General features: G+C 40.6%; 1 protein-coding gene across 1 annotated transcript in view; it reads left to right on the top strand.

Moving 5' to 3' along the window:
- The window catches only part of LOC104540797 (phosphatase and actin regulator 1), a gene marked incomplete at its 3' end in the record, with an annotated part of 59,411 nt that overhangs the window by 20,120 nt on the left and 26,541 nt on the right, over positions 1-12,750 (top strand). Inside the window, exons 5-6 of the mRNA XM_010184684.1 lie at positions 5,958-6,163; positions 8,481-8,637. Of these exons, the coding sequence (XP_010182986.1) occupies positions 5,958-6,163; positions 8,481-8,637 (363 nt within the window). The remainder of the gene's footprint in view (positions 1-5,957; positions 6,164-8,480; positions 8,638-12,750) is intronic.

Consider the following 12,750-nt stretch of genomic DNA (forward strand, 5'->3'; position numbering starts at 1 on the left):
TTGTGTCTACAAATATGTTTAACTGATTTAAAGAAGGTGATGCTGCTGGGTTTCAACTATTAATTTGAACCTGAAACTGCTGCTGCTTAAAAACTGAATAAGCAAGGATACATTTCCCAATATGAAGCAATTGTCTCCCTTTGCAGAACAAAATAAGAAAAGGTTGTGGCACTGATATTTCACATTTAAAATTAAAATAGATCCTAGCTCCTGATATTGCAGATGGTTGATTTTTTATAGCCTTTTTGCGTTGATTAACTATTATTTCAATCATGAAATAAAGTATTGAGCACTTTAGTTATTCTCCTTGTCAAAACAAATCAATAATGTTTGCATTCACAAGAGAGAAAATAGGTGATGACTGTTTTCTCTGCAACAGCGATTATTATGTTCATAGTATTTGTAGGTAAAAAGATCTGTAGAGCTGACACTTGCTGTTAAGTTCTTAAATTATCTTTTCATGCCATCTTGTTGTCTGAGTACATTTTCTAACTTTTCTTGAAGATTTCTGCCTATTTTTAAAATATATGCATCTATTTTGGGAGAGGATTGCTGCTGTTTTTTAACATTTTTGACAGTAGTTCTTTTCCTTTAATTGTATAAAATCTGGATTAAATCCAATGAAATCGTACCACAGTATTTGTCATTGACCATTTCAGCCCAGGAGTCTCGAGAGCTTTTTAAAACTGCACAGATCCTAGATCTGCTTTGGTCTATTTAAAATTCGGTAGCGTGCTCACATCTGTTGCATGCATAGGCCCTGCAGTGAGATCTTGAGCTTTAATGTTCCTTCCAGGATAACAGGCAACTGGGTCACCGCTGTTGGGTCAATAATCTTGAAGAGATGAGAGAGCCTGACATGTCTCTGAGGCACCTTCTGGGTAATGCTAAGTTCATTGGCAGTATTTATTTTTGCTGATCTCAGTCTTTATCTCAAAAGAATCCTACAACAGTATTGAAAAATTGCTGTGATGCTGCAGTAATAACGCTGCCGAGTCTGGTAATTTGGGAAATTATTTAGAGTAGTATTTTGTTTGTAATAAGAAAGGACCACGTAGACAAGTGCAGGTTGGTGTTCTGCCCTAAATTTTGTCTTTTTTTTATCTTTAGGAGATTTTTTTTCCTTCCCTATGTCTAGTTTCTTTGCTCATGGTGCAGTGGACACTCCTCAGATCTGTTAAATGCCACTGATCTGCATTGAATCCATAACCCGTTTGTATCAGTTCCACGTTTTGCCCAGTAAACTTTTCTTAGACTTCATAACTCTTCTCCTTACCGAGACTGTGAGTGTAGACAGGAACAAAGAACAAAAGACCGAGACATCCCCTTCCTCTAGCAATCTGGAGTTTTTGCTTTCGCAGCTGAGGTCTCTGGAATTCAGATAGTCTAACAACATCTGAAGAATGATTCTTGCAATCAGGGCCTTGCCAATGAGCCAGAAGCTTGCCAGAGAAAAATGAGCTGTCCCTTTGTACTGGCCGGGAAGCCAGAAGTTGCTTTGCTGTCTTTGACCTTGAGGAAGCCACTGAGCTTCTCTACCTCTAATTTCCCCTCTGCAGGAGTAGTTGCATGTTACTGCCTCACCTCCATCTAATAATTTAATGTCTTAAGGTACATTAAAAGCATGTAATAGCTGTTCAAGTCCCAGCTGTTCTTATGACTTAGAATGGCAGTTAATTCCTGGATTTTTTAATTCTGTTTTATTACAGACATTAGAGAACATTAACTTCATTTGCACACTTAACACTTTTGATTGCAAACATTTTCTGGTTCTCATAACACCTATGCATAACCTATTCTCAGAAGGGCAATCTGTCTCTTGTCATAGTATGACTATTATGACATGTCATTTGTGCTGCCAGTTTGCCTCTGTTTTTCCTGACAAATTACCAGCTTTATGATAGATTAAGTTGAGACAGAGAAGAGTATAATTTCCATGTAACCTTTTTTCTGCAACCTCTGTTGCCAATTTGTGCCCTACTGCAAATGACTTTCCCCTTCAGCCCAAAGGGTGTGTGTCAAGCATAAGAAAAACGCTAGTTTTTTTGCCATTTCAGAATGCATTTTAGGAGTTGGTGAAAATCTGATAAGCCCTGCCACCAAAATCTGAGGAAGGCGTCATCCTCCTGACTGAAGTGAATTGGAGAAGAAAGACCGTGCCCAAAAGCCATGTATCACAAACAGCAGTAAAAGAAGCTTTAGAAACCCTCTTGTGCCACTGGAATATATCTTTAATTTTGACTTAGAGAGGCAGCTTCATGATCTGAAATAGCCTTATTTTCTGCCTTGCCCGTATGGTTCTCAATCTGTCTGGTAAGACGACAAATAATTTTAATTACTCTGTGGGCTCTTGTGCACTAGCAGCTGAATCAAGGCCTCAGTTTGTTCAGCGTATGGACTAAAGAGCTGTTAAGTGGCAATATCTCACTCTGGGCTAGGATTGCATCTGTAGCAGAGCAGTGAAAAATCACTGTGACCAAAAAGAGAGTGTGTGAGACCAGTTCCTCTGGGACACCCAGTTCAGCTTCAGACTGTAGATTTATGAAATGGAAGGCATTAGACATTCCTGCCAGTGTCTTGTAAATCTTATAAAATGTATTTGAGTCAGAAAACATTTGTCTTCCATAAAAATTGTCAAGAGAATTGCTCTTTGTCTAAACTTTAGTATTGCCTAAGGATAGAAACACTTAATATTTATAGCTCTGCCTTCTCTCTCTGTCTCTCACACATATGCTTATATTGTAGAAATGTATATACAACGGTTTGAAGTTTTTTCAGATTTTTGTTTGTTCACTGATAAGTACAAAAGAGTGTACTGTGGATCTGAAAACATGCTGATAAAATTGTAAGTCTTTATTCCAAAATCAAAGAGCCTGGGATGACACATGAGAAGTATGCGCTTTTTTTCCCCACTAGATTTTGCAGGAAGGATTTTGGTTTTTTCTTTTTTGATTTTGTCTTTACCATGAGTCACTCATATGCTTAAGTTCTTATTTTTCATTAGCATTTTTTCTCATTAGAAACACTGTAAGCTCTAGCAGTGTAACTTTTTTGCTGTTTTGATCACCTAAAGATGATTCAATAGTAATTGCAAGTGCTCGTCAGCTACGATTTATTCAAATTTATGTGTTAAGAGAGATTTACCTTCTAAAAACAAGTACTCGTTCTCTATTTTTGCTGCAAAACAAAAAAGGCTGGTTTAAAATAGACTGTAACAACTGCCTGCTTTTTTTGGTAATTAATGCTAAATTTTTTGTGGTGTAGACCACCTGACCATGTGGGGTTTTTGCTAATGACTCAGAGGAATTTATGCACAATGGAAATATCCAGTGACCTTGATTTGTCTTTCTTAAGTATACTGCAGTACTGCATGTATTTCATAAGTGCTTTGCTTAGAGAGCTGACTTAGTCAAAATGCTGTGGGAAGGGCTGATGTTAATCAAGAAGAACACAAAAAAGAAAAAAATAGGGGCTTAAAATAGAAAGTAGTATTATCAAGAAAGTGGATGATTCAGAAAAATTACAATGAGATCAGAAGCTGCTTGTTTCTAGATCAGTGGTTCAAATAAAGATCCTTTGCAGTAGTTTGTAAATCTTGTTGCCATCCGATACCTGCTTGGTAACCTAAACTGGTGAACCACTTTGACACCTACTACGCCAATAAGGATGTGTCTGAAACCTACATGGATCCTTCACAGAAAAGGGAAGAGCGAAATGGTCCTGAATGCTGGACTACTTTTTGCTCCTTTCATTTGTTCTTCCAGAAGGGACTTAGGGGACTTGTACTTACCCTCTGCGTATGTATTGTTTTAAAATTACCTGACTGATCCAGTGGTTGTGTTCACCATTGGAAGTTTTTTTATTTATTTTATTTTTTAAAGCAATATTAAAGAATTTCATAGATTTTTAGTTTCTTTTGGAAATTTAATTCCAGGTTTTTTTAATTTCCTATGTTTCCTCTTAAAAATTAGTTACACAAAAAATAGGTTACAAAGAAAACAGATTTTAAAAATGAAGTTAATAAAATTTAAATTATTAAAGCATATCAATAAATAAAAACTTAGTTGAAAGTTTTTAAAGACTGTAGTGCATTTATGTGTTAATAGAAGAATTCAGGTAATAAATTCTGAAACTACTTCCAGGATAAAAAAAATTTTGTATCGAACTCATTGAAGTCTAATACAAACATTCATAAGCCAGGTCTTCATGAATCTTTCGTATTTTGAGGTACAAATCATAGACTATCACTAAGGAAATGGAATGTCTCTCTTCAAGGCATCCAGTGAAGCTATGCATCTCATTGTTGGTTAGTCTGCAATAGTAAATGTTGCAATCAACAAAATTATTTCTTTGAAGAAAGAGAAATGTTTCAAGTTGACTCAGTAAAAAAATAACTTAAAGAGAGGAATTACAACATTGTTTTCAAGTGTTGAATGCCTCTGGTATTCTGAATAGGCTAAAATATTCAAGGGAATTAAGGCTACTCAGCACTTGGGTAAGGTATAACCCAAATTTCGGTGCCTCAAGTGCAACTCGGCCAACACATCTGGTTTTGCACCTATGTTCTTGTGGAAAGTAAAATGTGAGTTTGACATAGAGAGAGTATCCAACGTGAAAATGTTCCCCACCTTTTATACAGCTGTTTCCTCTGGTGGGATAAGAGGGAGAGAGAGCGGTTGCTGCTGACTCAAAAATAAACCTGAGCAGCCATCCTTTTTGTCTGCTAGTCCCTCAATCTCATTTCATATTAGAAAAGCAGCATGAGCTATTAGATAAAAATGTATTGGGAAACTTGGTTCTGTTCCTGACTTTTCCTTTCATCTTTTGTTTGATGTTGTTCTTCACCTCCTCGTGTTCCTGTTTGCCTTCTTGTATTGGATATTAGGAAAAATTTCTCCACCGAAAAGGTTGTCAAGCAAGTTGCTCCTGGAAGTGGTGAAGTCACTGTTCCTGGAGGTATTTAAAAGATGGATAGATGTGATGCTTAGGGACATGGTTTATTGGTAGACTTGGCAGTGTTAGGTTAACGATTGGACTCAATGACTGTAAAGGTCTTTTCCAACCTAAACCGTTGTATGATTCTGTGATTCGTATGTTTCTTGGTAAAGGGCTTTGAAATCAACACATAAACAGAGCTAGAAGGTAGCAGTACTGACGACAGGTCTGAACCTAGTAAGCTGTAGAAATGTGACAAAAGAAGTATGGAGTTAGCTCCAACTCAGATTGATCTCCAGCACCTGGCTGGAGTGAGGAGCCACAGCAGAAGAAGTGATATCATCCCTGCATCACCCACAACACATAACTGTGCCATTAGCAAGGAAACCTCCCAGCCTTTAGCTCCCTCCCTTGTTATTCTCACCAGCTCCCAAAGTCTCTTTTCTCCAAGCCTGGCTTCACATCCTCTGTCCCCTTCTCTTCAGGCAGTCGTGCCCTTCCTGCCCCTCAAGTCAATCAACATCTTGCCCAAGGAGTGCAAGTCATAGTTTCCTTCTGCCTTTCTACAATCCTCCTCTACAATCTATAACTTTGCTCCCTCTCTCCCACTCTCTTACTCCACCATTTGCATTCAGGTGAGGCATTTTCTCCTTACTGCCTGCACACCAGTGGAGAGGTGACACAGACACTGGACTGAAGACGTGCGTATTGCTCTGAGTAGCTGGTGCAATTCCCACTAAGCCTTGAGACTGTATTTGGTGCAGATCTTTTGTTCTCAGTCCTGGCTGCCAGTATTTCTGCCTGAGTGCTGTCCTACCTCTCCCTAGCAAGTGTTGTACCTTAAATTTAATGTATACTCAGCTTAAACCCATTAGATTTCTTGCTTATCATGAAGATCTTTCTTGTTTCTTCTCAAAAAGGGGTGAAAGAATGCTACTTTCCCAAAGGCAGTGAGAGAAGCAAATCAGTCTTCCATTCAGTTGTTTCCTTTAGTTTATTTATTTGTTTTTCTTTCCCACCAGCTCTGGTTTACACACCAGTGACAGTGTTACAAAAACAGGACCTGGGGGCCTTCCAGACATGAGACAAGTGCCAACTGTTGTGATCGAATGCGATGACAATAAAGAAAATGTGCCTCATGAAACCGACTATGAAGATTCTTCCTGCCTTTACCCAAGACAGGCAGAGGAGGAAGAGGAAGATGAAGATGATAACTCATTATTTACAAGTAAGACTCATTCCATTTTTTCCTTCTCTTATTTAATTTTTCCTCTGAACTCTTAAGTACATGAGGGAAACACACGGCTCATGAATTTTCTTTCTTGACCGTGGCTTTTGCATCTTTCAGGGCTTGACTACCATTAGGTAAGTTCAACAAAGACAAGTGTAGGGTCCTGCACCTAGGGAGGAATGCACCAACACAGGTTAGGAGGTTACCTGCTGGTAAGCAGCTCTGTGGAAAAGGACCTCGGTGTCCAGGTGGACAACAAGTTAACCATGAGCCAGAAGTGTGTCCTTGTGGCCAAGAAGGCCAATGGCATCCTGGGGTGTATCAGGAGGGGGGGGGTGAGTAGGTCGAGAGAGGTTCTCCTCCCCTTCTACTCTGCCCTAGTGAGGCCACATCTAGAGTACTGTGTCCGGATCTGATATCCTCGGTTCAAGAAAGACATGAAACTACTGGAGAGAGTACAGCAGAGGGCTACAGAGTTGTTGATGGAACTGGAGCATCTCTCATGAGGCAAGGCTGAGAGACCTGGGACTTTCTAGCCTGGAGAAGACAAGACTCAGAGGAGATCTTATCAATGCTTATCTGAAGAGCAGGTGTCAAGAGCATGCGGACAAACTCTTTTCAGTGGTGCCTAGTGATGGGACAAGGGGCAATGGGCACAAACTGGAACACAGGAAGTTCAAGATGAATGAACATGAGGAAAAACTGTAAGGGTGACAGAGCACAGGACCAGGCTGCCCAGAGAGGTTGTGGAGTCTCCTTCTCTGGAGACATTCAAAACCCGCCTGGACGCCTTCCTGTGCAACCTCATCTAGGCGTTCCTGCTCCGGCAGGGGGATTGGACTAGATGATCTTTTGAGGTCCCTTCCAATCCCTAACGTTCTGTGATTCTGTGATTCTGTGATTCTGTGACTACATGGGGACACTTGGTAAATTAATTCAAAATAACAAGTAGTATGAATTTGTAGTGATTTCCCTAATCCACATGAATCCCTGTCTGGGTAGCTCTCAGACAGAATTCAAATGACAGGTTTTGGCTTATATTAGTTCACTTCTAAATTGACTTTTGGATTCACTTTCCCAAGTGTGCCTGGTGTAGAGAAGCCCTGTCTGTGGCTTAAGTCAAGATCAGCTCAATAGTTACTTCAGGAGGATTAAATAAGTGCCACTGCTAGAAAATCAGAGCTTTTATATGTAGTAACTATTACATCTGTCGGAATTGTAAGTCTGCACATACTTTGAAAGAGGTCATCATCACAGAATCAGGCTCAGATAGGAAGAGGAGTGGTTAATTGATAGCTATACCACAATTACAGTCTGAAGAGGGACCTGTGGCCCCTTCCTGACCTGTCTGAGAAACCCATCTCCTGCCTCAGTGTGGCATCACAGGACTCTCCCATGAAGACAAGGTACCATACTTCGTGCGTGACAACTGCTTGTCATCCTGCAAGTCAAGCTGCAGTTTCAGGCCCTTGGATTCATTTTCATTGGAAAACTGGGATCAGTACAAACAAACAACACCCTTCTTAAAACACACACAAAGAAGTTTCTAAAATGGGCATATTTCATCTCCTCAGAATCCTCCCTTACCCTGCAAGTGAAATTAAGCAGTCTTTGCTCCTAAACTAAGAAACAGAGCAGAACTGCACTACCTCACACTCTCCTGCCAAAGCCCAAATTCTCTCATGGGTTTGTGTCTCTCTGTCGGCTTGTGTGTTCTTTGCTCAAGCTGCTTTGGAGGCAAGCCTAGGAAAGCAAGCTTGAGCCATGAAAGGCCACTGTTTTTCAGAGTGTCTTTGCCACTGTCACTGTCTGAGAAGCAGTGTCAATGAATGTACATCGAGATCTGTGCTACTTCTGACTGACTTTTGATTCCTTCTAGTGTTAGCTTGGATGTCTTGATATGACATTGCAAGAGAGAGAGATACCTCTCTCTTTCCACATGCTGTAGCTCTGCTGCCTGACTGGATTCTGAGGTTGAATTATTCATTCCATTATGTGGTTCAGAGACACTGTGCTAGAGAAAGCTGCAGATGCCATTAGCAATTCTGAAACAACCCCTTCTTCTCAACTCCCCTCTACGGAGCCATTTTTTAATTTCTTTTTCCAGTACACCTACCAAATTCAACTTTTCCTTATTATGATATGAACTGAGGTTAATTGAGCATGTGAAGTTAATTGACGCCCCTTTTCCCAGAGTCCATATCAGTGTAAATGACAGCCTAGTGTCCTCCCTTGGCTAGCACTTGTTTGCCTGCTGCATGCTGTAATGAAATGATGACACCTCCTTTGGCAGAGCCTCTCATCTCTCCCACAGGCTCCCTGGCAAGGAAAGTCTGCAGGAAGGATTCTTTAGCAATCAAACTAAGCAACAGGCCTTCCAAGCGAGAGCTGGAGGAAAAGAACATCCTCCCCATGCAAACTGATGAAGAGAGGCTTGAGCTCAGGCAGCAGATTGGGACGAAGTTAACAAGGTAGGAGACAAACATTTTTGTAACTCTTGCTTATGGAAATACATGTTGGGATGCAATTTTTATCCTTAGTCTGTAAACATTTAAGATCTGTTTGTTCACAGTGTTCAAGAGGAAAAGTCATGTGGAGAAAAATAGTCTCTAGACATTATTTCTGCTGCAGTATAACTTCCTATACAATGCCTTATTTCATTTTCATGGCATATCCTATGTGATCTTTCTTTGTGTTAAGTATCAGCATGAACTATGTGGATTTGGTGGGTTTTGGTGCACCATTGGGAAATCTTCAGCTTTGATAACATTTTGGACTGTAGCTGCAGGTGCCATTTGATAGGCTATTAGTTTGGCCAAAGGGCAGAGGTATAACTTTCTCTTCTGACCGTGTCTCCCATGACTATCTGTGTCTTCTCCTGATTCAAAATACTTACGTCCTTCAGTATGTGCTTTTGTTGGGTCAGGTTGGACAGATTTACCCTGTCTAGACTCTTTCTTCTTCATAACAGTGTTACTCACCAACTGTTCTGGTTTTCTGTATTGCATGGATATAGAGGGGTGGCTATTAAATGTGGAAGATTTATGTCAAGAATTAGTAAACTCAGGTCAGGTAGAAGTGTTTAAGAACCTCCTGTGCTACAGCCATGATTTCGGTAATCAATTTAATACTGTTATGTTATAAACTTGGTGGTATGCAAAGCTGGCGAATGCTGTTAGTCACCCTCCATTGTGACTCCAAGAAAACCACAAGGAGAAGACCAGCCAGTTGTTGGGAATTTTCTTGTAGTTTGTTGGGTTTTTTTGGGATAGAGGGAAATAGGTGAGGAAAACTGCTACCATGTTGTGTAAGCAGGAAGAATAGGAGCTCCTGGTAAATACCACTTTCAGCATTTTAACTCCTTTTTTTATGGCCTTGTTTATCACCTTTTGGTATAAACTAACCACATCTTTCCAGTCTGTCTTTGAAAGTCTTCGTGCTGGATCATGCTTAGCCTACTCTAATACCTGTCTGATTCTTCAGTATTCTTCTTGAAGGGCCTCAGCAGTGATGCCCAAAGTATGCATGATGGCAATGCACTGTTGCTGGTACTGTGATTTTTCAGTCCAATCTTTATTCAGCCTAATACCTTGTTAGACTGCAGCTACAGATGAAGCTCAGGGTCCCAAAGAGCAGCACATGATAGCAAGGTCCCAGTGCTTATATGATTAATTTTGAACCTTTTTGAAGCATGTGAAGAGTTGAAATTTTTGTATCTTAGTGTATCCTACGGTGCACTGCTTGACCTTTCAATGACATTGAACAGCATTTCCGCAGCATTTCCATTTGCCTAAATTACTTAGGTCTCTCAGAAGTTTTAGAGCTCTGTCTGATGAAGGTAGATAGTGTCATTTGCAAACATTGGCTCTGCACAGCTCCCTGTGCCCCAGGTGATTTTTATTATAAATATTTTATATCTCACCCCTCCAAAACCTGCCTTTTCCCCATTAAAGAATGTTTCTTCAGCATATCACTTTTTAACAAGGGACACTAATCTTAGCAATACCCAGAACCCTTCCTGTGTAAGCCTCATATTCTCACAATGTCATCGTTTGTTTCCTCAATTGCATCTCTGCTCATTCGATCTGAGCTATAATGCTTGATCTTGTCTTCTAATATAGCTAGGACTTAGGAGCAATCACAAATAGTTCAAATAATTGAAACTGTGTATATATGAGCTCAAAAAATAGCTGAGCCACTGCTGTCTCATTCTCATTTTATACCAGTGTAACATCCCTGAAATTGGTAGAATTTTGCAAGCCTTATCTGCAATAATGTAGTTGCCAGTCTGACCTTTTCATTACTAGTATTTACAACTTAGTATCTCATCCTTTTGAGTAGTTAAAAACAATCAGCAAATATGAGGAGAAAAAAACTTTCCTCATCTCTAATATGTGAAAAGCCACAGATGTTTCAGCAGCAAAAAGGAAGGTACTTGTCTTACCAGTGCTTTGTATCTAAATGTGATGTATCCATGTGCACAGACTGATGCATATTAGATTGAAATAGAGAGAATATTTCAATTTGGACAGTATTTCTTCACTGTCCAGACTTCATTACTGAATCTATCCTTTGCCATTGCTCAGTAATTGTCACACAATAATGCAAATGCCAAGCAAAATTAAAGCAGTGAAGCATTTATAGTCCTTAGAGAAGATGCTAGATGCAGACTATAATTGTGGATGGTAATTTTGGATTTCAGAGGGATTGTACTGTTCCACCAATGGCTCTCTATGGTTTAAAATAGCCAGCCAATGAAATCACATATGCTACTTACAGAAGTAAAAAATGCAGAATAAAAACTTCAGCATAAAGTTATTGTCTGTAATGAATCAATTTTCACCAAGAGGCTGATTAGGATACTTCAGTATTTATGCATAATCCTCACAGTATTTCGTTTGGAAGAACTCATTGGCTGCCACATTTGGCAGATCAAAATTTAGTACTATAAAGATAACATCATTTTTAAAGATGCTTGTAGCCATGCATATTGAGAGATTGACCACTGACATATTGTGTGGGACCAAAATCACCCCAGGTGTAGTTCCTCCAGCCTTAATCGAGTTGCACTAGGAATCAGTTTGGCTCAGAACTGTTTGTTCCTGTCGTCTTGAAGTGTAGATTGGAACCTCCGACCCTCAGATTGTTACGACTTTATTACTGCCTCCGCCAACTGGTAGAGAGACTCCAGGGCAGATTTCACCATGTCGCCATGCAGGGACAGTAGTGCCCTGACTTACACCAGACCAGCTGTGGGGGTGAGGCTGCAGAAACCATATTTTACAAGCAGGATCTGGCCCACTACACACCTGCATATTAGCTCAGCCATGAGACAAATTAAGACTTTTGTGTCTGTCATAGAAGCACTTCACATGAATGTAGTGCTTCACTGGTGTGTGTCCTGTGTTATGGCTCAGCAAGTGTAGATCCAAGCAAAAACGGAGCTTTTTGCCCAAGATGGCAAAATGCATCATAGCAAAGGCAGAGGATCCCACTTCACGTGAATTCCAACTGCATGAATACGCCACTGTGCCATAGACTGTTTCTGGGCAGTCTTTACACAGCAATTAAAGCAACTAATTTGAAGACCTCCTCCTCTAACCAAATCAGAATGGACTAGTCTAAAATGTGATACCTACTATGAAGCAAGGAGCAAGCAGTGAATTAAGATGCAGAACTTCAATTCATAACCACATGTGACTTAGGGAGAGGAAATGCATGCTGGAGGCCATGTTCTTGGCTGCTAAAACCCCTTATAATGCCATTAATGTCTACTGTGTAATGCAGACCTTCCACACTAAGTAAATCTTTAAGTGGATATAGTTTTCTTTTTTCCTGCCTGCTCAGCTTCTCCCAGACTCCTTTCCCATCTTATCCCTCTGGTGCCTGCACAGCTTCACAGCTGCTCAAGAAGTGCGTATGAGTGAGTGTAAGACTGACAGGAGAAATCACGGGGAAAAACAGAGCTCTGAAAGTTAACAGGCAGAGGGAAAAGACACACTTCTACCTTCTACCTGCCTCTGGCTGTGTTGGACCTGCTGGGAAGCAGTGATCTCCCAGTTATTCAGGTTAGAGCGGGGACAGGAGAACCTTTTCAGTGACTATTATGGTGAGAGGAGAGGGGCATATCTGGGCTATGACTGAAGCAAGAACTCAGACAGGCTCTGGATCTGAGCTTGGAGGTTCTCCCAGGGTCGGTGATAAAGTCATAGCCTGTCAGGAGCCCTAGGTGAGGAGGAGGGCCAGCACTGATGGTTGATGCACAGCAGAGCCACATGTCTCCCAGAGACCGCGAGACTGTCCTCTGGTACTGAGACAGGTGCTTCACTGCCAGTTCTTGCACTTCTGTTTCACCAACAAATCATAGTGGTGGTCATAAGAGACCACATAGACTTCCTCGATCAACATTATTATTTAGCAAGCACAAGAGCCCTTTAGAGAAAATGTTTCTGTGTATTTCTGTGTAGCTGTACACTACACCAGACTTTCCTGAGCACTTTGCACGCCCTGGAACTGGGAAGACCTGGTTTCTTTGCATGTCTTTCACAAAGTCTCTCCCATACCTTGAGAAAATGCGTAACTTT

The sequence above is a fragment of the Mesitornis unicolor genome, unplaced genomic scaffold (assembly GCF_000695765.1).
Source record: "Mesitornis unicolor isolate BGI_N332 unplaced genomic scaffold, ASM69576v1 scaffold16955, whole genome shotgun sequence".
In the NCBI taxonomy this organism is placed as follows: Eukaryota; Metazoa; Chordata; class Aves; order Mesitornithiformes; family Mesitornithidae; genus Mesitornis; species Mesitornis unicolor.